A 27,049-nucleotide genomic window follows, 5' to 3' on the forward strand; every position below is an offset into this window, starting at 1 on the left:
AGAAGTTTAGCATAGTACCATATAAAGTTCTATCGTGTTCTCTAATTCCCTATCAACATAATCTTCCTCTGTTTCTGCCAAATTTATATTTATATTTTTATATATAGGGAATTATTGTCCCCCCCCCCTCATTTGAGGCTGAAACTCCGCATTATGTCTGAGCATTATTGATGTGCACTATTTAGTTCTTAGGTTTGTACAGTACAATTGCCATAATCTCTAGCCAAGGGCCATGCTTGCTGGGCATGATAGTAGCTGTAGTTCTGCAACATCAGGAGAGCCAAAGTTTTCCCACACCTGATCTAAAGCATTGTATTTGTTACATCATTTCCTCATCCTCAGTAGACACAGTTATGAGGCTTTGGTAAATAATTTACAGCAAACTGTGGGTGTTACTTTAGTATGAATCTAAACATCTGCCAACTCTGGGCCTATAACGACATCATTTTTTTCATTAGTGAAGTAGTGCCTTCTTTCTGTAATTACTTGAAGGCAAAAATAAATGTTGCAATTACGTGCAATCAAATTTCACCTTAGCAATAATTAACTTGGCAGTTTTGGAAACATGCGCATCCGTATAATCCAAGAAACTCTCTCTGAACATCACTGGCAATTATCGGCCATACTATCAAACTACACTCAGACCTAATTAGGGGAATGGATAGAGACAAAGACAAGAACTGCCTTCTGGCATCTCTACTAAGTTTATCTGTCACACCAAGTGTTTTCTAAAGAGGATAATTAACGTAATTTAAACCTTACAGCTGGAAAAGCTAGAGCATAGAAGGGAAAAATAATCCCTGAGAATATGTTTCTATTATTATCTTTTCATACCAATTTCTATAGCTCCATAAAAATCATTATGGAATAGGTTACATATATAACAAGGGAAGATAGCTCACTGGGAAATAAAAAGAGCCTCCTGTCAACAGAAAGACAGGAATTGGATAGAACCTCAACTATTTTACCTAAACCCAAGAACAATTGCCAAATTAGTCCCAAAGACCAACAGACAGGCAAGAAACAAAATGGTTCAGACAATGCTACTAATTCAAATTTTAGTTTTCCACACTGAATTAATAGTATTGTCTGAATGATTTTGTTTCAGAAATATTATTAATTCAGTACCCTCTGAACACAGTTAGTCCCAAAAGCTACTGATCAAGGATGGGGAACTTGTAATCCAACAACATATGAAAGGCCACAACTCCCATCATTCCTGACCATTTTTGTGCTATTAGGGGCTGGTGGGAGTTGGAGTCCAACAATATCTGGAGGTCCAGAGGTTCCCCACCCATTATCTAGGTAATTTTAGATTTCTATTCCTCACATTTATTATTATTTAATTATGCTGTAATGAATACACAAGCCACCATTAGGGGGAAAACTTTCCTCCCCTAGGAATAGCAAGCGCTACGGCGGGAAGGTCAGAGAGGGAAGGTCCAAGATCGCAGTCTTGGAGGGAGGGTTAAAACCCCCAACCTAAGCCACAGTCCCAATCCACCTTGGGCCTCTCATACCAGCAATGCAAGCCTGAACCACATGACAAATGTTACGTTCCTAGAATGGCATCAAAACTGGGCATTTCTCAAAACAAGGCAGTACTGCAAAAACAATGGAAGAGGCTTGAAAAAGACTGCCTGCTGAGGCTCAAGATAGGAAACAACTTGAGTTTGGAGCTGGGGGATCAGCCAGAATATATTAGCTGTTTTAAATCTTCTGGGACAAGGGGGACAACATAACCTATTCTGTCTGGTTTCACCCCAACTGAGAATATGCTAGCAGACAACTTAACCCCCAAGCACCCATACTTTGCCTTGGTCTTTCAGGCCCAAATCCAGATGGGGAGGATAAAGTGTCTGGGACTGCAAAAGATGGCGGAAGCTGCCCTGCTCCTGTTCTGAAGCATATGAGCGTTCATGCATTGCTAGAGCAATCATCCTGTTAACTGACCCATGCCAGTCTGTTCCTTCTATCAGTAGCAGGCAGGATAGGTTCATGCATTTGGGGTGGAGGGGTGCTGCTGGTAATACATGTAGCTATGCTTCCTAGCACCATTGTGACCGACGATGGTGCCAGTCGTGCAAACTGTCAAAGCATGTTTTAAGAAGTACCAAGGGAAACTGCATCTACTGGTTAAGGCATCAGTCCAGCTTCCAATTTCCCTGTCTTTGCGGAGTATGAGATAGTCTTGAGGGCTGGCGGTTCTCAAGTTGCCTGAAGAGTCATACACACATATTGCAAAGGTCAGTTTACAAAGCTTTCTTATTCTAGGCAATGTGTTTGGGAGCATGAGCTCCCCACTTAAGTGAAACGGGCAAAAATATCCGAAGGAATAGATTATTATCAAAGTCAGAAAGAAAAGTATGTCAGAACGCACATTACAAACAGCAGACAAGGCAGAGAAGAGTTCAGTCCCTAAGTAGAGCTCTTCCCCTGGCATCCCTTGACATTTGTATTTTTGCAAGCAGACAAAGCACTGCTTCAGACACTGTTAAGTAGGCTGCTATTCTGTGTGTTTCAAACTATGTCACACTCAGGCTTTCATATGAAGAGATAAATGCTTCCTGGGAAACGATGACTCCTTCTGCACTGTAAATTATTATTTCAGTGGCAGGAGATATGTGACTGCCTTGCTCAGGTAAAACAGAGGGCCAGTGAGCAAAGGTTTCTTCACAACTGGGACCTAAAAATCATGAGAGTTTTTGTTCTGGCACTAACCACCACAATCTGCTTAACCTATCCTAACAAGGTACAGGTAAAGGGGACCCCTGACCGTTAGGTCCAGTCGCGGACGACTCTGGGGTTGCGGCGCTCATCTCACTTTAATGGCAGAGGGAGCCAGCATTTGTCCACAGACAGCTTCCAGGTCATGCGGCCAGCATGACTAAGCCGCTTCTAGAGAACCAGAGCAGAACACAGAAACGCTGTTTACCTTCCTGCTGGAGTGGTACCTTTTTATCTACTTGCACTTTGACGTGCTTTTGAACTGCTAGGTTGGCAGGAGCAGGGACCGAGCAACGGGAGCTCACTCTTTCTGGCTGCTCTTAGCCTGGCTACTAAACTCATTAACTACTCATTTAAACTACTACTTACTCATATGACAAGAAATAGAGTATCAGCCTACTACCAGTCCAGAACCAACCCATGCAAACAGACAGAATGCACATATAGGTGAAAATGAAACATCCATGCAACAGTTTGCAGCCCATGTACTGACTGGCAAACAAATTAAACAGATTAAAACATAGTTTAGCCTCTACAAAGGGGCCTTCTATGTAAACAGATTTACTAAAAGAAATGTTTTTTTACAGTGGGAAGGGGTGGAGGTTATTGACTTTAACAGAAGCTTGCAGACTAGCAGATTTTTATTTTTATTTTTAAATCCCTTTCACACTCCAGGCAATCCCTTATTTATAAGCTTAGCGATACTGAATACAACAACCCAGGGTTACATCAAACTTGATAATTTGTGACTGCCACACATATGAGTTTGATATTTCTATTTTCCACGTGAAATACTCACACCCTTACTGTCAAATAATGTTTTTAGGTACCAAAGTGTGAAAAACCTGGTAATCTATACATGCACTTAAAATGTCAGAGAAGGAATTCTATGTTTTTGGTAACACAGAGGAATGTTCTCTGAAAGTGTAATACTGCTGCTACGCTTAATTGCTGGGATATGGGCACATACAAATACGGTAATAATTTTATTCTTTAATACAGTGCAATTGCAGCTTACGGGAGGGTTGTGTTCTTAAGGACTGTGCATAAAGGGACAATCATGCAAACTCAGAACAACCCCCAGAACCAGCCCCACTACCCAAGATTTCACAGGAGTCTCCCAGAGCCCAGTAAGCAAACAGAAGAGCTAAAAAGTGCTGGAAAGAGCTTTTGTGCCCCTTGCCTGGCTTACTGGGCTCTCGGGTGGTTGCATGAGGGCTCTGGAGCTCCCACAAGATTTTGCACGACTTTCCAAGATCCAGTGTGATCTCACAAGAATATCCAGAATCCAGCCAGAATGGATATCCCACCCCCTTTATTTTTTGTAATATGCATTCAGCTGTAATGGTGGAAGTTGCAATCCTACTTCCTAATATTCTATTAGAATATTCAGTCATAATATTCCAGAAAAGGAAAGTAACTTCCTCACAGTAAGACACCATTACATGACCCTTGACTGCAGAGGTGCATTCCTTAGACGTGGGTATTACATTAGATTAGTTAACATTTCAGTGCATTCAAGCACATTTCCTACTCCTTTGCCATGAGAAAGATTAAGGAAAGTAAAAATACACTTTTGAGGAAATCAAAGAATAACGCTGTTAATCTAGTTGTCTGCTGGAAAAGCTTTTGTGATTTACTTCAAAGTAGTCTATATAAAATATACTTTCCTTTTTATAAGATAGATGAACTGAAGCTGAGAATAAGTGGATTTTATGCACCCAATAAAGACAAAGCATAAGGGAAATTAATGGAGCAGACATTTGTGTTACCATAGGGACAAATACAAAAGACTTGAACAAGCACAAGGAAGTCAATGGAATTACTACAAATGTTAAACAGTCACTGAATAACCATCTATGTCAACATCTTAGTTCATGATGAGCCTAGACATGGCTTATCCTAGCTACAAATCAATGGATTTTTTAAAAAACCTATTTAGAATTTTAATACTGTAGTCAGAATTCTAAGTCATAAGTTCTGATGCATAGGATTTAGTGCTCAGAAAATGAAGAATTGTATGACAGTTAAAATGCATCTCAGCTCCCTGAGAAGCCCTCTTCTGGGCTGAATCCAGCAGAATAAATCTCCTACTGCTCACTCCTGATAAAATGTGCGTGGGTGGTTATACTACAGCAGTGTCTCTAGCCCTCCCTTCTGGTAAATGCTTCCAGTCATTTTTCTTACACCCACACATGCTCTCTAGCTTCTCACACAGAAAATTAATGACGCCTTTCTGACATTAGAGGTGCAGTAGAAATGGGACCTCTTTTTCTGTGTATGTGCTGTATAAAACTCTTCTGCCTCTGAAGTCCTTAAAATGTGCAGTGTAAGAACATTAATTTCCTATAGTCTTCCTAAATGCCAAGCCAAAACTTTGTCTGCTGCTGCACATATCAATGATTTATAATGCTCTAAATCAAGGCTACTAACCTGTGCTGGCCAAAAGTGAAGATTTGTTTTTTTAAAATGTCACTCAGTAGACAAGAGGGAATTCTTAATTTTCCTCACCATAAAATATTTAATATGCTTTTCAATTGCAGTGGTGAACCAGCAGCCCATAGGCTTCATCCCTCTCCCTTTCATTATTTGGCCCACCTGGCATCCTGCAAATTTTCCAGAAGCTTCAGCAGTGGCAGTGGTATCTGAAATAAATCCAGGAGCCACATCTATCGTTTAGGGAAAGTAGGCAAAGCGGTGGGTACCACTGCCGTACTAGACTCAACAGAGAAGAGACTGCCCTGTGCAGCATTGTGATGGGGAAGCAAAACATCCTTCTCACTCTTTCTCCCTACGGGTGAAACATGCCTGTGTGGAAAGGAGGGTAAATATGGCAACATTTGCTTTGAAGGGATTTCTGCTTCCTTCCTCCTTCTGCACTTCTCCTTTTGGCCAAGTGTTCTGGAAATAGGAAAGCATGTTCCAGTCCACTACCCAGCAATAAACGGAGCAGATTGGAACACTCCTCCTTGTTCTGTGCCACCAAGTAACTTACCAAGCACATAGCCAGTTCTCAAGCCAGGGGCAGTTCCGTATCTCTTTTTTTTCTTCATTTTTTTAATTAATTTTCCAAAAAAATTAAAACAAACAGACATACAAACATACATGCATCCTGTTCTTAGTAACATTATTAAGTGACTTCCTCAAATCCCCTTGATTGAATTTCATTATATATCATTTTAACAGTTTTCCAAAATCAATTTTCTCAAGAAAGTTCACTTAATCACTTAACATCTTTCGTTCTTTCTAATTTAGCTTTAAATATCTTAAATCTTATCCTTACATATTTCAATCCTAAACCTATCTAATATTTGCAAGTTTTTCCAATTAAATTATCTTGACATATTTAGCTAAATAATCTTTAAATTTCTTCCATTCTTCCTGGTACTCCTCCTCCTTCTGGTCGCGGACTCTTCCAGTCAGGTCGGCCAGGTCCGAAAAATCCATCATCTTCATCTGCCAATCTTCCACTGTTGGTACTTCTTGTGTTTTCCAATTCTTCGCTAACAAAATTCTTGCTGCAGTTGTGGCATACAAAAATAATTTAACATCTTTCTTGGGCAAATCCAAATCTGTCATTCCAAGAAGAAAGGCCTCTGGTTTCTTACTGAATGTATATTTCAAAAAAAAAAATCAATTCATTATAAATCTTCTCCCAGAAGTCTTTCACCTTGGGACAAGTCCACCACATATGATAAAAGGTACCTTCTTTTTCTTTACATTTCCCGCAAAGATTATCACTATTGTGATAAATCTTTGCTAATTTTGCAGTTCCGTATCTCTTGCAGAACCAAGGAGAAAAAGGAAAATCCTGGAGTGAGGCAGCAGCCCCTCTCCAAGCAATCTCTCCTTCCCCCTGAAATGGTGCTGTGATGGGATGATGAGCTGCTTGTGCGTAAAATGCTAATCCCTCAGAGTTTGGTCAAGTCCGCAAACCTCTGTCTGTGACGGAGCGCCTTAAGCATGGCTCCGTCAGTCGCTGGCAGATTCCGACAGTGGCTGCTTTCGGAATCGTTTCCAACATAAAAGCTCCTTAACGGAAACGCGTCTTCTGGACTCTCGGCGTGACAGCTTCCGGCGAGGAGTGGGTGTCCCTATAGGAGGTCCTGAAACCTCCCCACTGTCCTCGCTGGAAGTGTCTCTGAGCCATCCCTCCTGCTCACTCTCCCTCGGAGCACCTCCTCTCCCCCTGCTGGTTCCCTCTTCAGCTGCTGAGTCTCTCCCAACCTGTGTGAGCCCTTCCACCTCCTGTCCTTCCGATGGCAGTTCCCTGACAGGTGCAGATCAGGGTTCATGCATATGCACACTTTTCATGCACTCAGTTGTGTATTTGCGCTCTGGTCATTTCCACTTCAGCTACAGTCACCACAGGCGTGTGCCCCTCCACCCTTCCCCACAAGAAATAAAGTTGCTGCCTGCTTGTGGGGCAGTGAGGGAGAGGGAGAGGGCGACGGCAGTCGGAGGGTGTAGAGACTCTCAGATCCTGCCCAAGGAATAAAACGGACGTGAGCGAGCGAGGGACGGGCAGGTGGTGATGAGCACTCCCCATGTGACAGTTCTGCTGACCCAAAAGAAGAAGGCCAAAGAGGGTGAGTGAGTGGGGGTGGCGAGACACTCGGAGCGGCCATGCAGTGCCTGGCCTCATCATGACAGTGGCAGCAAGCCGGCACACAGAAGCAGTTTCAAGCAGTCTTGCATAACTGAAGGTAATAAGTAAACAATACCGTTTTTGTACAATGTCAGATTACTTTTAAACGGGAAGCAAAAATATTGTCACAATGCTAGTTTTGTTATATACACGAGCATTTCCTACCCTGAATGTACTTCTCGTAGAAAACCCAACGTGCAATAATTGAAATGGCATCCTCTTTCTTTTTACAATTTTTGCCAGCTTAGAAAGTTCACACTGACATATTGGATTGTGTCAGCCTTCAGCTTCCATTACATTTGACAGGCTTATTTCCGTGTATTATGTTTGCAGAAAAGATGATAGATGACCTTATAAAAACAAAAATGTGGATAGAGAACATTGGGTTTGCTTTTATTATACATGGGAAGACCGGGCGCACAGGACCATTATGTCCAACACACCATTAGAGCAACACAAGATGGCACGGATCAATTGTAAAACTACTTGCTGGCCTCAAAATGTCTATCTGTTTAACTTTAAATGTATTGTTTTTAATACCAACTGGGACAAATAATATTAAGTGGGTACTTGTGCCATGTGTGTGTGTCCTTTCCCAACACTGCAATTTTTATTACACTTATTTTGTCCACAGATTAGGTACATTATATAATCACATCAACGCTGTTATATAAATTAGGCTGAAATATAATAACATGCATCCAAACGTATCTAATAAAAGCAACAATATTTTATGTTGGTTAATGAGAGCCAATGTGGTATGGTGCATAGAATGTTGGACTTGTACTAGGGATAGCTGGATTCCCAGTCCAACTGCTTTCTTCACTACCATTCTGCTTTAACTTAAGAAACATGAGACAGTCCTCTACAGGTGAAGTGACTGTATCATGTAAGCATCACACAACTCATTCCTAATGAAGCCATTTTTCTGCTCTATCAATGCTGTACTTTCAGGGTTATTACAAATGTTTTGAAGGCAAATGCTTCAAGCGCCTGGTAGGAGGACTTAATTAGACAATAGTCAAAAAGAGTGCTAGAGGGAGCCAAAGCATGACTATGACTAATACTTCCCACATTGTCACACACCACTCAGACTACCTTCAATTTACTGTTTTCCTTGTCAATGATTCAAATGAAGTAAGCTGTTAAACATTCAACTTTTAGAAGTTGTATGTTAGCACTTCAATATACTATTAACAGTTTTAGAGATCCTGAGGACATAAGGCCTTGTTTATTTTTCTGTCTGGGTAATACCTCAAGAGATTTACTGCAAGCAGCTCTCAAAAATGATAAAATTGTGGGTTTTTTAGACTCAACTTTCTGTGGATGATTGATTTCTTGCAGCAGGAGTGAAACTACAGAGACAAGAAAGATCCATAGCAAATCTATCTCTGTACTACAAAGTCAAAAGGTGGAGGAGACATCATTAAAACTTCCACAGGAAACCTCCACAACTTGAATTGTCTTGCCAAGGAGCAACTTTCAAACTTCACAATAGACAAAAATGAATTTCCAATACCTTCTTGATAAAGAGAGGCTTAACAAATCACATTATGTCCAACAACTACAGTGGTACCTCGGGCTACAGACACTTCAGGTTACAGACTCCGCTAACCCAGAAATAGTACCTTGGGTTAAGAATTTTGCTTTAGGATGAGAACAGAAATTGCGCAGTAGTGGCGCAGCGGCAGCAGCGGGAGGCCCCATTAGCTAAAGTGGTGCTTCAGGTTAAGAACAGTTTCAGGTTAAGAACGGACCTCCAGAATGAATTAAGTTCTTAACCCGAGGTACCACTGTAATTGCTACAGGGAGCTAAGCCATGGTTTGGCTTATGTCCAAATCCTGGCTTATGGTTTGCGTTCCCCCAAACAAATCACAAGCTGTAAGCTTAAAGAGCCAGTGGTTAGAGTGTTGGACTACCACACTGGAAACCAAATACCTGCTCAGCCATGAAGCTTACTGGGTGACCTTGGGCTAGCCACCATATCTCATAGCCTAAACTTGTGAGGGTAAAATGGAGAGGGAGAGAACCATGGGTGCCACTTTGAGCTCCTTGGAGGAAAGGTAGGATAAAGATGCAACAATAAACAAACAAAGGAAAACCTTCCTTGTCCACAGCTTGTTTCGAGGGAGACAAACCATGAGCTCACACTAGCCTAAGAACCTGCTTGATCTGCACAATAGTCCATCTAGTTCAGCATCCTGTTCCCACCGTGGCGAACCAGATCCTTACAGGAAGCCCACAAGCAGGACCCAAGTGCAAGAGAACTCTCCTCCCTGCAGTTTCCAGCAATTTACATTCAGAAACATACAGCCTCCAACCATGAATGCAGCCATCATGGGCAGTACAGTGGTGCCTCTGGATGCGAACGGGATCTGTTCCAGAGCCCTGTTCGCATCCTGAAGCGAACGCAACCCACGTCCGTGCGTGCACGGGTCGCGATTCGCCACTTCCGTGCATGTGCGTGACGTCATTTGGAGCGTCTGTGTATGCTGCAAAACTCGGAAGTACCGAGTTTCTTACTTCCGGGTCGCCGCAGAGCGCACCCCGGAAAGGCTTAACCTGAAGCGACTTCAACCCGAGGTATGACTGTATTCACTGAAAGCCTTTAAGTCCATGAATCTGTACAATCCTATTTTAAAGCTATCCAAGTTGGTGGCCATCACTGTCTCCTGTAAGAGCTAGTTCCATAGTTTAATTATGCATTGATAAAGAAGTACTATCTGTCCCGAATCCACCAACATTCAGCTTCATTGCCTTACCATATGCTCTAGTGTTATGGGAGAGAGAGAGAAATTCTCTATCTACTTTCTCCATACCATGCATAATTTTATATACTTCCATCATGTCACCTCTTTCTTGCCTTTTCTCTAAACTAAATAACCATGAATATTCCCATCTTTCCTCATAGGGAAGTTGTTCCATCCACTTTATTATTTTCGTTGCCCTTTTTGAACCTTGTTCAAATCCATAATACCCATTCTGAGGTGAGGGGGTGAGAACTGTACACAGTGCTCCAAATGCAGTAACACCGTGTACAGTGGTACCTCGGGTTGCATACGCTTCAGGATACAGACACTTCAGGTTACAGACTCCGCTAACCCAGAAATAGTACCTCGGGTTAAGAACTTTGCTTTGGGGTGAGAACAGAAATCGCACGATGGCGGCGCAGCAGCAGCAGGAGGCCCATTAGCTAATGTGGTACCTCAGGTTAAGAACAGTTTCAGGTTAAGAATGGACCTCCGGAACGAATTAAGTTCTTAACCCGAGGTACCACTGTATTTGTTTAACAGCATTATGAGAGTGGCAGTGTTATTTTCACTAATTCCTAATGATCCTTAGCAAGAAATTCACCTTTTTCATAGCTGTCGCACATTGGGTCCACAACTTCATTGAGCAATCTACTACAACCCCAAGGTCTTCTTCCTGGTCAGTCACCACGGCTTCAGAAACCATGAGCATGTATGTGATTTTTTTGCCCTGACATGTATGACTTTATCTGAATTAAATAATACATTATTTTACCACAACAGTACTTGCATAATAATAATATCAGTTCCACCATGGTTGACAGGAGTCAGCAGTAATACAGACAGAGACATGAATCCACTACTCTGGGCCTTCCCAGCTGTTTGTTAGGGTTGCTCTCAAAGACGTCACATGAGGGTTGCATTTTTAATACAGTGGGCATGCATTTGCAGTGAAAAATGTTGTGAGTATACATGATAGCATGGAGATAACACATTATCACCAATTAGTGTCTGCAGAACAGGCTGCTGTTAAATTGCACAGAAGCGGGGGCCAGTACCCAAAACTAGGAACCCTTATTTGGCAAGACAGTTAGTTTGGTCTGAATATTTTTATGCTGTTTTCCAACAACCAAGGTGAGTTCAAAGCAGCTCACAACAACAATAAAGCATTAACAAATAAAGATAACACTTCCTAATTGAGGGGGGAAATATACAGTAAGTACAATAAATGAATCAAAACAATAAAATTACAATAAATGAGCCAAAACAGAACAAACCACAAAATATGAATCCATCAATCCTCTTCACTTGAATGACTGTTTGCTATCACATCTAAGATACCTGTCACCAAGTGCACCACCTGTTGGGTAACTGCTACTCTAGGCAAGCTGAATTGAAGAGGTCACCCAATGCTACAGCAAACCTGGACAGGTAGAAGAAACACCCACAGCATTCTATAGTACAATCAGAACTATCATACCCTCCAACATTCCTAACATGAAAATAGGGGCCATTCCTCACTCCCCCCAAACCTTCGTCAATCCCACATTTTTTGTGTTCCTGCCTCCAAAGCATTTCCTATGAGAAGAGCGAGTGCCACCATCACCACACCAATGGGAACACAGCACACGCACCACCATACTGAGAAAAACCCTTATTCCCAATAAATAAATTTTAGAAAGGTGCAAGGTTAGATGTGGTCACACAAAGCACCCCCCCCCCAGTCAATACACCTTGTGGTCCTCCTTCTTCCCGTCCCGCGTGGCCCTGCCATCTGCCCCTCAGAGCTGGTGTATCACACAGGGCTGGGCCCCTGCAGCTGCTATGAGCTGTCCAAGGGAGGAGAGGCCACAGGATGCTCCCTCGCAGCAGCCACCCCTGCCACCACTTGGGGAAAGTGCTGGCTCCTCCTCTTCCCCGAAGCTTGGTGGCAGCAACACTGGTGCAGGAAATAGGGACATTCTGGGATCAAATCAGAAGCCGCGATGGCTTTCATAATTCTGGGACTGCCCCTGGAAAATCAGGACACTTGGAGGATATGAACTATTCACTTAATTTGAAATTTTATCTGAAAACAACATGCACTGATTTATTTATTCACCTCCACTTTCCAGTTACAAAGTTTGAAATGAAGTACTAATTTTTTGCAATTATTTGTAGACTGTCAGAAATCAACCCTGTGCTTTAGAGATGATACTATTAATCAAGTATTTAAACAGGAAACAATAAAATAACTAAAGAAACTCACTCTCTATATGCAACTCCCCTTTCCCAAGACAAGGTCAGAGAGTCTAGACTGTTGTGTACCATAAGAAGATGGTGAGTACACCACCCCAAAATAGCTTGCAGGGGTAATAATTTAAAATGAAATCACTTAGAAGGGTACACACACATTTTGCTTCAGAATTTTCTAGTAGGGCTGGAGGGCAAAGAAACAATTAAGGAGAAAGGGCCAAGTCATCAAAGGAAGCAAAGACCTTCAGATGGCTGAATGTGGTAAAAGTGAAGGAGTAAATATATAAAGGTGTGTGAATGTTATATAAAAAAGGTATACATGGATATAGCTATTGTTTATGACTAGCCATATTCTGATAAACCAGCTGAGGGGGATATTATCAAGGCCTTTTAAAAGAAGAAGCAAAAACTCAATAGTACTCAGATGCTTGACAGTTGAAGTACCCTGTATTTCTGGAGATTCTCAATGAAGCTTGGTGGATCTTGTTCAAAATCAATATTCATTTATAATGACATCATACTGGCTCTCATTAACTACTGCAAATTGGACTTGCCCAGGTTGTTCTGTTGCATTTGGGAATTTAATTGACTGTACAATGTTGTTTCTCTATGCTCTAATATTGGACTATATTTTACCTATTTAAAGTTTATTATAATGAAATCATTTTATAATTTCCATAACGAATGAAGTGAGAGCAAGTGTACATGCCCCTTGAAAATAGATAGCAAAGATTAAAGCAAGTTGCTCTGCCTCAGATCAATTAAGGTACTTATAAAGAGATCATTTAGCAACAGCAAAATGAGCATGGCCGATACAGGACCTCAGCCAATGAGTAAAACAAGGTATGGCTTTTAAAATACTTTTTACTTGCTCTCATAGTAAGCCAATTATGGATGCCATAATTAGCAATATTCAGTTTCCCAATCAGAGCTACTTCTTTTCTTCCCGCAGCCAGCTGCCTCAAGTATTCTGCCCATTCTTTACCCCTTTCTACGGCTTACATTATTCTACCAGGACTAAGAGACAGTTGTCTTTAGCATGCCCTTCCAGGGCACTTGGGCCATGGCATCTGACTAAGTTGACATGGTTGACAGTAGGCCTGATCATGGTGACAGCAGCCTGCAGACTTCAATCATGTGGATAATCCCAGTGTTAATGCCCCACCACAGGTCTAGGCTTAATCACAACATCAGAGGCTACAGACTCCTGCTTCTACCTCACCATGCTTAGTTTTATGTTACAAAAATAGCCTTTAATATGTGCACGCAGGGGGGCATGCGCGCACGCGCACGCGCACACACACTGTACTTTATATTAAACAAAAATCAATGTCAAATGCATTTGTCATTGTTTCTTAACTGTTGCTTTGTTGAGGTCTACATGACCCCAATACATTTAAATATATATTTAAAGTAATGTGCTATTTGCAGACACAGGAGTCAAGTTGAACTGCAGTCCTTTTAAGACCCTAATCTAAGGATATTTGCCAGAATTTATTTAACTTCATGAAGCAATTGCCTGCAGTATTACAGGAATATCACACATCGTAATGCTATTGCAGTCAGTCAAAATCACAATGCCCAAATTTTAAACACCTTGCAGATATTAACAATAATCACTTAAATCACATATACACTAGTGGGGGGGGGGGGAGAGAGACATCGTTGTAGAGGTCTGTATTTATTTTTTTCCAAGAGGTAAGGTGTTCTAGAAGAAAGCATTGGAAATTTATGATATTGTTGTTGTTTAGTTGTTTAGTCGTGTCCGACTCTTCGTGACCCCATGGACCAGAGCACGCCAGGCACTCCTGTCTTCCACTGCCTCCCGCAGTTTGGTCAGACTCATGTTTGTAGCTTCAAGAACACTGTCCAACCATCTCGTCCTCTGTCGTCCCTTGCTGCTTGTGCATCTTTCCCAACATCAGGGTCTTTTCCAGGGAGACTTCTCTTCTCATGAGGTAGCCAAATTATTGGAGTCTCAGCTTCAGGATCTGTCCTTCCAGTGAGCACTCAGGGCTGATTTCCTTAAGAATGGATAGGTTTGATCTTCTTGCAAAATTTATGATATTTGCTTTAATTAAAACTATACAAACCGAATGGAAGATGGCAGGATCCCCAAGAACATACTCTACGGGGGAGCTGGCATCAGGCACTAGGCCTGTTGGCAGACTAACTCTGTGTTACAAAGCTGGCACTGTAACTCTCCCATGGTTTAACTTTACCCCCAACTGTACTTCCATTGTCTCCCGAGACAGACGGATACCAACGACAAGCATAGCATAAGTGGAGGTATAGAAATATCAGACAGCTGAACTGCCACCCCCACATCAACCCCAGGATGCTTTCATACTTTCACTCAGAGTTCTCCCTCGTCCTCTGTCTCGGCCTCTGCCCCAAATGTTGTTCCAGTTCACACGCACACACACACACACACACACACACACACACACACAAAACCTGCCTTTAAATTGAGAGGTTGGGACATGTTATCTTCTCCAAACTTACTGGCTTTCCCATTGCAAATGCCCAGAAAGATCTCTGTATAAGAAACTGATAACAAAATGAATCAATAGAAGGTACCTATTTGTATGGGAGAGACTAAAAACCTACAACTGGGAACACAAGTCAGGGTTTGTTTGTTTTTTTAATTTCCTTGTTCACAGAATTTATATACCACTGTCTGCAACATAAATATGTTTAAAAATACAGAACAGTCATTTAAGTGATTACCTACCAAAGAGATACTTTAAACCCCTGGTCTTCAACTGGTGGGTTTGTGGGCTAGGGGTTTGTGGCCTGATCCAAGGTGGGTCATAACAGGAGTACTACCACCATGCAAATATATGCTAAAAGATTAAGAAACCCGAAAAACCCCTAACCCGCAACCTGAAGCAGCTGTAACCCAAGGTATGACTGTACCTGCTTTAAACAACTGCATAGGTCTGTGGACATTTTTTTTTAATCTTCAAGCGACGTCTGAAAGTCAAAACCAAGGATTCCTGCTGGATCTCTGCTGGGAGAAGGGCTCAGGTTTCATGGACTAAAATTGCTCTGGGCCTTGTATAACAGGTCAGGTTTTGAACCTGGCCCAGCAGCACAGGAGCAGCCAGTGTAGAAATTTTAACAGAGCTGTTACATGCTGCTAGCCGTCTGCCCCAATCAGCAATCTAGCTGCTGCTGCAATCTGCACCAGCTGGAGTATCCAGATCAGGCCTGAGGGCAGCCCCACATAGATAACATAATAACACCTGACCTTCCTGCCATGACATTGGTATCACCAGGAGCTGCAATAGAGTTACCGTATTTTTCGTTCTATAAGACACACCAGACCACAAGACGCACCTAGTTTTTGGAGGAGGAAAACAAGAAAAAAAATATTCTGAATCTCAGAAGCCAGAACAGCAAGAGGGATCGCTGTGCAGTGAAAGCATAGATCCCCCAACGATAGTACACCTGATTGCAGCCATTTAGGAGCCCAAGAGACAGCTAGGGACATGGTTTCCATGCATTTCTCCTGTGCACACTACAAGGAGCTCTATCACACTGGGCTTGCAATATCTGTGCAGCCTCACAGGAAGCTGTGTGTGCCAGAAGGCCAGAATGACTATGACGTTACCATACAACACATGGCTTCTAGAGTGCTTGAATTTACAATGCTTCAAAACTGCAGTCAGTAATTAAACCAAATCTCTTTGCAGAATATTTTTTAAAGGACCAAATGTGAAGAACTCAGACTATTTCAAGCCAATGACAGCGGCTATCTACACTGCATCAATTCTATACAACCATTATGTAAAATAGCAGTTTACATTTGTAGTACTTCTAGCATAAAATCCTGTCAATCATAATGCTCTGCAAAATTACATATATGCACATCCATCAAAAGGTTGATGGATTCATACCTCCAAGGGATTAAATGTTAAAGAAGCGATTTAATACTCCAAAAAGGTATGTTTAAATTATAAGGCAATTATCCATTTGCACCTAATCCATCTTGCTGCTTCCAGAAATAATATCCATGTTCTACAACCTCCATCTACGAAAGCACCAACAAAAAATTAGGAAGTTTTCACTATACACCAGAATTACTATCTTGTACCAAAAAAGCAAAACTGCTTATAAGATATAATATAATCAAGCTCTGTATACAGGTTTCTCATTCAAATTTATTTTTGTTATTTCTTTTTCTGTTTATTTGCTCTGCTTGCAATACTTCAGAAAATAATGGTTTCAGATGCTTTACATGTGCTTTATTTGATATTTAAACCTTGGGACGAAATGCAACCTTTGTTATAGAACATCTTGTTTTTAACAAAATGGAACATATTTTTTTTTTTGGGATTAAGCTCCTACAACTGTAATGTTAATGTTGTTTTCCAAATATTGTTGCACCGTGGTTAGAAGCCTGAATGTATTTTAATACAATATAATATAAATAAAATCATGTTTTATGTAGCAAAATAAGAGTGCTAATAATGACATTTGAATGTTGATAATAACAACAGAAAGTTTTCTGTAACCTTTTTTGTTGCTAAATAAGAAAGTGGCTATATTGATCTTTTTTTAAAAAAAACTGGCTTGGTGCCGAGGGCCTTCTGGCGGTTCCCTCGCTGCGAGAAGCCAAGCTACAGGGAACCAGTTAGAGGGCCTTCTCGGTAGTGGCACCCGCCCTGTGGAACGCCCTTCCACCAGATGTCAAAGAGAAAAACAACTATCAGACTTTTAGAAGACATCTGAAGGCAGCCCTGTTTAGGGAAGCTTTTAATGTTTGACGGACTATTGTATTTTAATATTTTGTTGGAAGCTGCCCAGTGTGGCTGGGGAAACCTAGCCAGATGAGCGGGGTATAAATAATAATAATAATAATAATAATAATAATAATAATAATAATAATAATAATAATTATTATTATTATTATTATTATTATTATTTAAATTAAATGGGTAACATTTTGACTAAACAAGCAAACTACACTAGAAGCTGAAGCCTGAACCTTTCAACCCAATGGTTTGTCCTCTAACCTTTTCAGACCCAGAACCCACTTCTAACCAAAACAAGCATTTGGGCACCCATTTCTTAAGTCTTTTTGAACATACCTGCATGGCAGTAGTGCTCCTGCTGCAATCTACCTTGGATTGGGCTGCGACCCACAAGTGGGTCCAGTTAAGAGCAGTGTTCTACCTAGCTTACTATGAAGCCTAATTGGATTCCTCTGCTGCTATTGCAATTCCTTATTACTCAACATTTTCACCACCTCATTTACCATTATAACCTTGGGCCTTCAGTTGCCCACTACTGCTATTATGGAGAAACACATAGACGAAGGAAGTACTGAGAAGGAAAAGTCACCCAGGCAACTATCTGCAAGTTTTGCCTACTAATAGTAAGGCCTGCCCTGCAGATGGGCAGTGTGCTGCAGCTTCTGGAACACAAACAAGGAAACCCAAGAGGTAGGGGTTTGCCCAAGACTGGCTATACCTAGTTCTAGGTGCTAGGAAGAGCTTTGCTCTGGCTCATCCTAGAATAAATATTTGCAGGGGTAGGAGTTTAGCTTCAAGACAACAAACCTCTCAACTGTGTTGCCCAAATTTAGGCCTATAAAACTTGAGACAAATGAGTTACCCCCAATTCCAAAGCTGATGCTAAACATTTTCTTCTTTTTTTTCTTTGCTTTCGCTTCTGAATATGAATCTTAAAAAGACAGCTGTGCGGTTGAATACTCTCCCCATCTAATTTCTCATTGATATGCAAAATCCTATGTTTTGTTTCTGAGTTTTAGATATAGAACTTTAGAATAGAATAGGCAGGGGACAAAATCAATAGTTTTCAGCATTGCGATATTCAAAAATTGTCTTTGCTGAGCCTAAGTAACTACTGTAATCCAAAGAAAGCAGGTGCAATGTACAATCCATCTAGTACCTTAGCTATAGCTCAGAGCATGAGACTCTTAATCTCAGGATTGTGGGCCTGAGCCCTACACTGGGCAAAAGATTCCTGCATTGCAGGGGGTTGGACCAGATGACCCTCGTAGTACCTTCCAACTCTACAGTTATGATTGTATGTATATATAAATAAGCAAGACATTAATGTTTGTAGAAATATCAATATGGGCATGATGTATTGATTGGAAAGACAATTTTGAATAATAATTATCATGGTGCCGTGCCAGCATGCTGAAATCTATTCTAAATTAGTTTATTACTGAAGAAAGAAACACATGTTTATATCCAACAGTGACCATTCAAGATAAAAACAGTCCAATTTTTATTTCCTTAAGCTCTCATCCCATTACTACATCCTTTTGGCGACCATTGACAGCATTACAGTGGACGCTCGGGTTACAAACGTGATCCGTGTGGGATGCACGTTTGCAACCCGCAGCGTTTGCAACCCGCGTCTGCACGCGTGCAGGTTGCGATTCGGTGCTTCTGCGTATCCACAAAGCGCGATTTAGTGCTTCTGCGCATGCGCAACCGCAGAAACCCAGAAGTAACCCATTCCAGTACTTCCGGGTTTCAGCGATCCGTAACCCAAAAAAATGCAACCTGAAGTGTCTGTAACCCTAGGTATGACTGTACTTTAGAATAGCACAACCAATTTTCACATGGTAGCAAAAATGAAGCAATTTTTTGTTTTCACAGTTTAAACAATTCTGGTGACCACATATCATAATTATCCTGTTTCTTCCTTCACCTATACTCAGATTGATAAAGTATGAGCAGCAAAATTCTTACTTTTATAACATAGTAAGTACTCCCAGCTATTTGTCAACATAAACTATGTGTATAGTTAGGCACTTATTTAAAAAAGGGGAAAGGAAACTTGTTCCAAAATACTCACTAAAGTAGGATGGAAATGGAGAAAAACCAAACTGCATTACCAAACTGTTCTTTCCAGACTCTTCATGGGATGAAGCAGAAACACAAGGTGTGAAGAAGCACAAACCTCTGTCAATTGTGGCACATTGACTATAATTATGTAATAAGCTGAGGTAGAATTGGGATATGGGCTGCTGATACCACAAAAAAGCCTTCCAAATATAGAGCTTAAATAGAATTACTCAGGTACATAAAACAGACATATTTAACAGAGGGACACCACAGCTGACATTTCCTAAACCACAGTTTATTATCTAGATCCGGAACAGAGTGTTCCTTTAACCAAATGTTGGTGAATTATACTATGATTGTCATAAAAATAAAATCCAGTGTACCTTGGAATCTATTGTAATAGAGATATGAATTTTAAGAGATTTTGAAAATAGAAAACATGAATAGCAGGAGGCAATACTCAAAGGTACATGAGCATCACTAGTCTGGTGGGGAAATGCACATGCTGTGTTGCTGCACAGAAACCAAAGGGATATGCCCCCTTGGGAAATGTCTGACAGTTGCTGTCACTGAAGCAAAAGTACCCAGGATTTGGTTTACGAGTTAGACTATCAGACCAAGGCCCCTCTAGCCTAGCATCTCATTTTCAACAGGCAGCCATTCAAACATCTTTGGAACATCTTAAGCAAGGCATGAAGGATCTCCTTTTATTTGTCCCTAGCATTTAGTACTCCAAATGCTACTGGCATGAAAGCTCCATTTAACTATCATGGCTAATAACCATAAATAGTCCTGTTTTTGAATTTATTTATGCTTATAAGCCAGTTGCTATCACCACATCTTGTGGTAGCACATTTTCCTTTAAATTCACACTATCATTTTGAGTTAAAAAGTAAGATTTCTTGCTGTGAGCTGTATTAGTTCATTATCTAGAACTATCATTTGCACATAATACCAGAGGGGGGAAACCAAGGCAAGATAATCTAAATCAAATACTAAACCATTAACTGTTTTTGCTTTAATTTCCACAATAACCACATTACACAGTGCAGGCAGATAGAAAATGAAAGATGCGAGCAGTTGTATGTTCAGTGCTTATCACTGTTTTAAAACCTCTATTAATTTTCATGCACACCACAAACATCCAAAGTAGCAGGAATGTTAGTGTATTGCAGCAAAACAGCACTGTGATCCTATGCATGTTTAATCCGATGCATACCCCACTGAGTTTAAAGAGACTAAAGGCATAATCCTAACAATCTACTCAGAAGTAAGTCCTATTGAATTCAATGGAGCATACTCCCAGGTGAATGGGATTAGATTTGCAGCCTTACTGCCAGGTAATTGTGTATAATCCTATTCACGCTTACTAGGAAGCAAGGACCACCATCCACAGTGGAGATTATTTCCAAGTGGACATGCATTGCACTGGATTATCATGGTACTGCAAAGATTAAGACATGTATTGAAACATATGCTTTTGTGACTAGAGTGGACACATAAACATGGCTGTCAGGTACACAGGAAAGGCATGCTATTTAAAGTGTTGTACAAAGCAATCGTTTGTGTTATAATCTGCAGCACATTTGACCTCATGGCCAACACTGTATAAACATTATTTCTTTTTAAAAATACATTACAAATCCTTATATTCCACAGAGCTCCCAATCATCTTTCATTTAGATAGCTGATCAAATCCACACCTTCGTCAGCTTCAGTAATAGTGCCGCATCAGGTACTCACAGATCATTCCCCAAATTCACTATGTAAATCTTTTCCAGAGCCTCAAGGAAAACAGACTAGCTCCAAAATCAGATAACTGAAAACTTCTCTTGATACTTTACATCCAGATTGGTTATTTTTTTGCTGTTGTAAGACCTCACCTTTTCACATCCCTTTTGTAAACTGAGGTTTAATATCTTGTCAAAACAATGTACAATAAAATTGCTTTCACACAGGATACATGCCAGTGATCTAGCAGTCACTATACATATTTTGTGGAAACAACTATGTTAAATAGGACTAAAATCCAAACACTCCAGATCTGATGAAGTTACTCTCATCTATTTGGAACGAATCTGATAAAAGCTTGTCTCTGTTCAAATAGAGAGCATGTTCACAATATTTAGGCAAATTGTACATAGTGGTTTTAAAACTTATACTGTATCTGGGAACACACCAGTCTCACTCGCCTTGTCTCACAGGTTCCATCTCTGGTGTAACTAAGCACCACAGATAAATTTGCAGGGTTTAATGAACACTTCCCTCAGCCCCTGCAAAAACCTTGCAGGGAATCTGTACACAAAGGCCGCCATGGGTGATGGTACTGGTGTAAATTCACCGAGCGTGTTGCGCGCTGGGAAGCTGCAGTCAGCTGGAAGCTCCCAGCACATGTACTCCCAGCCAAATATGCACATGCATAATAGCGGCACGTGACAATCTACAGGCAGGTCCGTTGGCTTTTCCCCCCACGTTGAAGGTTGGGTTTTGTTTTTTGTTGTTTCTTTTGCATACAGAGTAAAGCTGGGAGGTGACCCTTTCTCTGCCGTTTCAGCACACAGACAGCCCACCTTTCCTATGCCCTGTTGCTGCCTCAACACAGCGGCATTCGAGTCCCCCCCCCCCCCTCGTCCTCCTTGCAGCCCAGTGGGCGCCCGTGACAAGCATTTTCTCCGCGCTCCTTCAAAGCCTACGGGCTTTTCTCCAGCGCACTAAGGCACGGCTGTAGCGCCTACTAGGGCTTGCCGTTTTTCCCGCCTTCTGCCACTCCGAACCGGGTGGGGTGAGGAGAGGCACCAATCCGGACACTTTGCAGCTGGGGGTGGCGGGGTGGTTGAGGGAAGGAAAGAGCACCTTACCAGTCCGTGTGAGGCTCATCGATGACCAGGAGCAGCTTGAACTTTTTGGCAGCCGCCGAGGAGGACGAGCCGGCATCCACCAAGCCCGCCGAGGCTGCCGTCTGCTTCACAGCATTGGAGAGCGAGCTGAAGAAGCTGCTGCCCACCGACTGCTGCTGCTGCTGCTGGGGCGGCTGCTGGGGCGGCGGCGCTGCCGCCGGCTGAGGCTGCCTGCGCTCCGAGGCCGGGGAAGCCGAGGCCGAGGACGACGAGGAAGCAGGCGCCGCCGCCGCTGCGGCTGGCGGGGGAGGCTGCTGGGGCTCCGGCCGTTGCAGGTCGGTCATGTAGCCATTGGGCAGGTTGGCGATGAAGCTGCTGTCCGAAAGCCTGCGCCGCAGAAAGTTCATCATTTGGCCGCCACGAAGGGGGGAAAGAGACTGGCTGGAGGAACAAAGCCTGGCTGGCTGGGCGCTTGGCACGCCGCCGCCTCCTCGCTGGGTCGCGCAGAAGAGGGAAAGGGCTGCCTGCCTCTCGCTTGCACAGCGCTGGAGCCGTCGGCTGCTGCTGCCGCTGCCGCTTCTTCCGCGCTCCTCCCGCCCTCCGGTCTCTAGGTGGCAGCCGCCCAAGCCCGCTTCTTCTGCTGTGAATGTGAACAGGCAGAGCCGCGGAGGACGCCCAGCCGCTTCACTGGCGAGATGAAAGGGGGACCCTCCGACAGGGCGGCGGCGCTCGAGGGCTCAGCGCCCACTAGCGCTCATTTCGGCGGGAAAGCCCTTCGCCGTCCCGGTCTCCCCCGCTCCGCCTCGCCTGCCTCCCCTCCGGAGCACGGGAAAATCCTCTTCAAAACAACCCCTCCCCTCATCTGTGCTTTACCTCAGGGAGAGATGCTGCCAGTTTCCTAGGGAAAGTTTCCTTTACAACTGGGGGGGGGGGGGACGGGACTCCAGACTGCTGCGACCTCCCTCCAGCCATTTGGTAAGGAAAGCCCTTTACACCAGCCACGCTTCACTACAGAGCATTTACTGTCATGGGAATGGGACGTTCTCAGGTACATTTTTTTGATGGGCACCATCAGCATGAGGCAGGGCCGGCCCACCCACAAGGCAAAGTGCCGAAACCACCTCAGGCGGCAGGATCCACATGGGCAGCAGATCCCACTATAGATCTTTATTCCCTCCTTGTTCTTAGTGTACATCTTCACTCACTCCTCCTTCCTTGGTAGGAAGGGGGACACCATTTTGCGGTTTGCCTCAGGCACTACAACGTCTTTGACCAGCCTTGTCAGGGTACATTCGTACAGTTCTGTCATGTAACTCTACTTTCGGAACTGTGCCCTTTCATGAAGAAGAGACCTCAATGTTATTTAATGGTGTCATTTTTAAATAGTACAGCTAGTGCAGGGGTGGCCCGGCAAAACAAGAAGGTGATGCCTCACCTGGTTGCTGCCACTCCACAAAAGAACCTCCCAAATCCGGGATTGCATGGCTTCTCTCTCACACACTGGTTCCAGTGGTGGCTCACCACAACCACAGGAGAAGCGAGGATGACGCTTATCGGCCCACCCCATTGCCAGAAAACTGAAAAGTGGCAGTGGCAGCAGCATGTTCTCACAAGAGCTCACCAGATCACCGCTGCCACCAGTTTTCCAGCGGCCAATGGGGCGCCCATGGGGGTTACCACCCCAGTGGGGTTCTGCTGCCTGAGGCAGCTGCCTGCTTCAGTGTGCCTCATGGGTGAGACTTGAAATAGTGCTTTTCTGTATGTGCACGGGCAATCAGTTTTAAATGATAGGCTCACTAAGGAATAACACAAAGAGAATGAGAGAGAACAGGAGGACATGGAAGGGGCAAAGTGCATTTTCCTCAAGCTGATGGCCAGTTCAACAACCTATCTCCATAACTGAAGGGTTGGTCATGTTGCCATAGCAGCAGCCAAGTGTTGGTACTCTCCAGCAGGGGGTGGGCATTTCCCCCCACTTATTCACCTGACTAGATACAACATCATTTTGTAAGCAGAACAATAGGAGAGCTGGTTTGTGTGAGAGACTGAGTGACAATGGGAGCTGACAAGACACAGGCTTTTCACTCCAGAAGCCTAATAAGGAGACAAGGTTTGTTGGAGTGTTGATGCTGTGCCCCCTTCCCCTTGCTCAGGGGAGATAGATAGATCTGTAAATTAAATTGTATATCCTAAAAACACCATTGACCTTCATTCCACTGAAACTGGGTAAATGCTGGAACCCCTGGAGTCTTTTGCCACTCAGAAATTGGGATTCAAACAACAATATGATAAATCATCAATTTTTGTTTGCTAAAAATTAGTGGCCATTGCAAATGTGGGAATAAAACAGTTCATACACAGTTAAGGTGACTGAGTATAGCATAAAAATGGACATAGTAAAATCGCCTGCATAATATGCAACATTTTGAAAGATAATTTTATGCCAGAGTAATATGTGAGCCATTAAAGCAAACATAGCAACCATTTATTATTTAGGCTGCACAATAACACAGTTCTTTGTATGAAATATTTAGCTCCACCAGATGCCAAATGAATGATTTTTTGTTTGTTTGTTTGTTTTCACTCAAGAATTACATTTCAAATGTTCCCTTCAGATATCTGTAAGGAAAAAATACAAATAGCAATATGACACAGGTTTATATAGTGAAAACTGGTAAATCCCATCTATCACTATGTTTCTATTGTTAGATTCCTAGCTGAGGGTACCAGAATCTCATACTTAGCTATAAATTCCTGATCAAAATGAGACTGCAGTCTGAAGGCATCTGCAGCCAAGTACTGTGCTGGGGGAGTTGGTGGGTTGCTGGTTATATATGACATAGTGAATGGACATTGTAACACAGCGAGCCAAGATGACCAAGCACTTTGTTACTGCAAGCACACAATATCAAATTCAAGGAGACAAACCTATTTAAAAAAGGCTGGATAAACAGAAAATGTGGGGTTACTTAATGATTTTAAGCCATAATTTATAACTACGTTTTCACAATTTTCCAGTCCACTATTCTTATTTTTCCTTCTGGAAAACCTTGCTTACCTGATCCATAAGGGCAGCCATATAATAACTGGGAGCAGGTCTTCCAGGACTGGCAGCCAAGATGGATGCACTTGGATATCAAGAAAATGTTCAAGAAAAGGAGAAGCAGCAAAAACTATGGTTATCACAATGAAAATAACTTTTTGGCCCCAAAATACTTTACAGACCACATAGCGTTCACTGGACATTTGTTGATGCTACACAGTGTGAAGTAAATATGCTTTTCCTAAAACAGCATGTCAGCTATCAATGTCTATTGACCCATTTGATCATGATGCAGCACCAGCCAAACTCTATAAACAACTAGCTCTGCATGTAATTAAAACGAATACAGGAAGAATTTTAAAGCAATAACCATATGGTAAATGTGAATCCACCCAAAGAGCCAATCAGAATCAATCAGTCTTGGGTTCTGTATGGTGGTGTATATTCCTTGCAATTCACTTTCAGGTTGATCAGTCACCATCAACAACTCTATTAGTATTTCTGAGGGTAGAGAACTGGTCTCCAGCTGACATTTTACTCCAGCGATCACTGCTAGTATGCTAACATTCTTGTTAGTGCAAGCCTGCTTTGTTGTCTTCTTTCTGTTCAAATGACTAAACTGGTGTAACTTGCATATCTGAATCATCTGATCAAGTCAAAATGAGGATTTGAGTTTACCGCACATCAGGTGCAGATGTGTGGCAGAATGTATAGTTACAATTGTAATTCATTAAGGTTTATATTTGAGTCTGTTATTTGAACCAGCTGTGCCACTTTCCACCCAACAAAACTGTTAAGTTTATTTGGAAGCAGAAATTAGCAAAGTTTGGAGGTGATTTGGGGAATCAGCTAGCCTCATCAGAGTTGTAAGTCTGCCACAGCCTCATGGTTAATGGAGAAGAAGGCCTTCAGTGCAGTTACAGAGTGCCAGCAACCACTTGCAGGGGACCGAAAGAATAGCAAGGCAAAGACCTGAGAACTGATTCAATCATAAAGCAAAGAAAGAGCCGATCTTGGGAGGTGTTCCAGGAGATTTTGTGCAAGACCACTGTGCAATAGAAGATGTGTGATGGAGAACATTTACCCCTAAGCATGGGGTAAAAATAATAAATAATTGTCAAACAGCAGAATTGAGAAACTTCTGTGAGTAGACATGTATATGACTCACCCTTTTGTCATAACAATTCTTTGTGATATGATAGGCTGAAAGACAATGACTGATCCAAAGTCACCCAGCTGAGTATAGATTGAACTCCTCATTTATATTCTGACAGTCTAACCACTCCTACACACTGACTCAATATATTTTCTCAACCTAATTATTGCGGTACAGTGGTACCTCGGGTTAAGAACTTAATTCGTTCTGGAGGTCTGTTCTTAACCTGAAACTGTTCTTAACCTGAAGCACCACTTTAGCTAATGGGGCCTCCCGCTGCTGCGCGATTTCTGTTCTCATCCTGAAGCAAAGTTCTTAACCCGAGATGCTATTTCTAGGTTAGTGGAGTCTGTAACCTGAAGTGTCTGTATCCTGAAGCGTATGCAACCCGAGGTACCACTGTACATAGGTATACATTCCCATATATGGTAAGGGTTAAATACATTCTGTGCACGTAACAGCAAAAACCAGGTTCAACCCCAGTATCTCCAGGTGGAAAAGAGAAGTACTATCATTTGCAGCCTGCGGAGCCACTGCAAATCAGCGTAGAGCAATTCTGAGCTAGATGGACCAGTAGTATGACTCCATATAAGGCAGGTTTTCTAAGGCCAGAAACAATATTACCAAACATTAATTCCATCTATAGAGGACAACAATTTGGGTTATTGTTGCTGTTAGTTCTGAAGAAGGGCTTTCTAAATAGGTAAATGCTAGCCTACTTCAAAGAAGCATTTCCTTCACAATAAGAACACAGGAAATACTTTGCAGGATCATACCAGTGTGTACATAATAAGCCGTTAAGAACTGCATGAAAATAGACTC

The 27,049-nt window shown here is 42.3% G+C and overlaps 2 protein-coding genes across 4 annotated transcripts in view; one reads left to right on the forward strand and one right to left on the reverse strand.

The window, feature by feature from the left end:
• Nucleotides 1-22,946, reverse strand: part of SYN2 (synapsin II) — a 150,392-nt gene extending 127,446 nt beyond the window's left edge. Inside the window, exon 1 of the mRNA XM_081176733.1 lies at nucleotides 22,050-22,946. Within this exon, the coding sequence (XP_081032859.1) occupies nucleotides 22,050-22,438 (389 nt within the window). The 5' untranslated portion in view covers nucleotides 22,439-22,946. The remainder of the gene's footprint in view (nucleotides 1-22,049) is intronic.
• Nucleotides 22,947-22,971: 25 nt separating this feature from the next.
• Nucleotides 22,972-27,049, forward strand: part of TAMM41 (TAM41 mitochondrial translocator assembly and maintenance homolog) — a 141,959-nt gene continuing 137,881 nt past the window's right edge. For all 3 annotated transcript variants that reach the window (XM_081177108.1, XM_081177107.1, XM_081177109.1), the window contains exon 1: nucleotides 22,972-23,003. The gene's annotated coding sequence lies outside the window, so the exon portion shown is untranslated. The remainder of the gene's footprint in view (nucleotides 23,004-27,049) is intronic.

This window comes from Podarcis bocagei (assembly GCF_964188305.1).
Source record: "Podarcis bocagei genome assembly, chromosome: 2".
Lineage (NCBI taxonomy): Eukaryota > Metazoa > Chordata > Lepidosauria > Squamata > Lacertidae > Podarcis > Podarcis bocagei.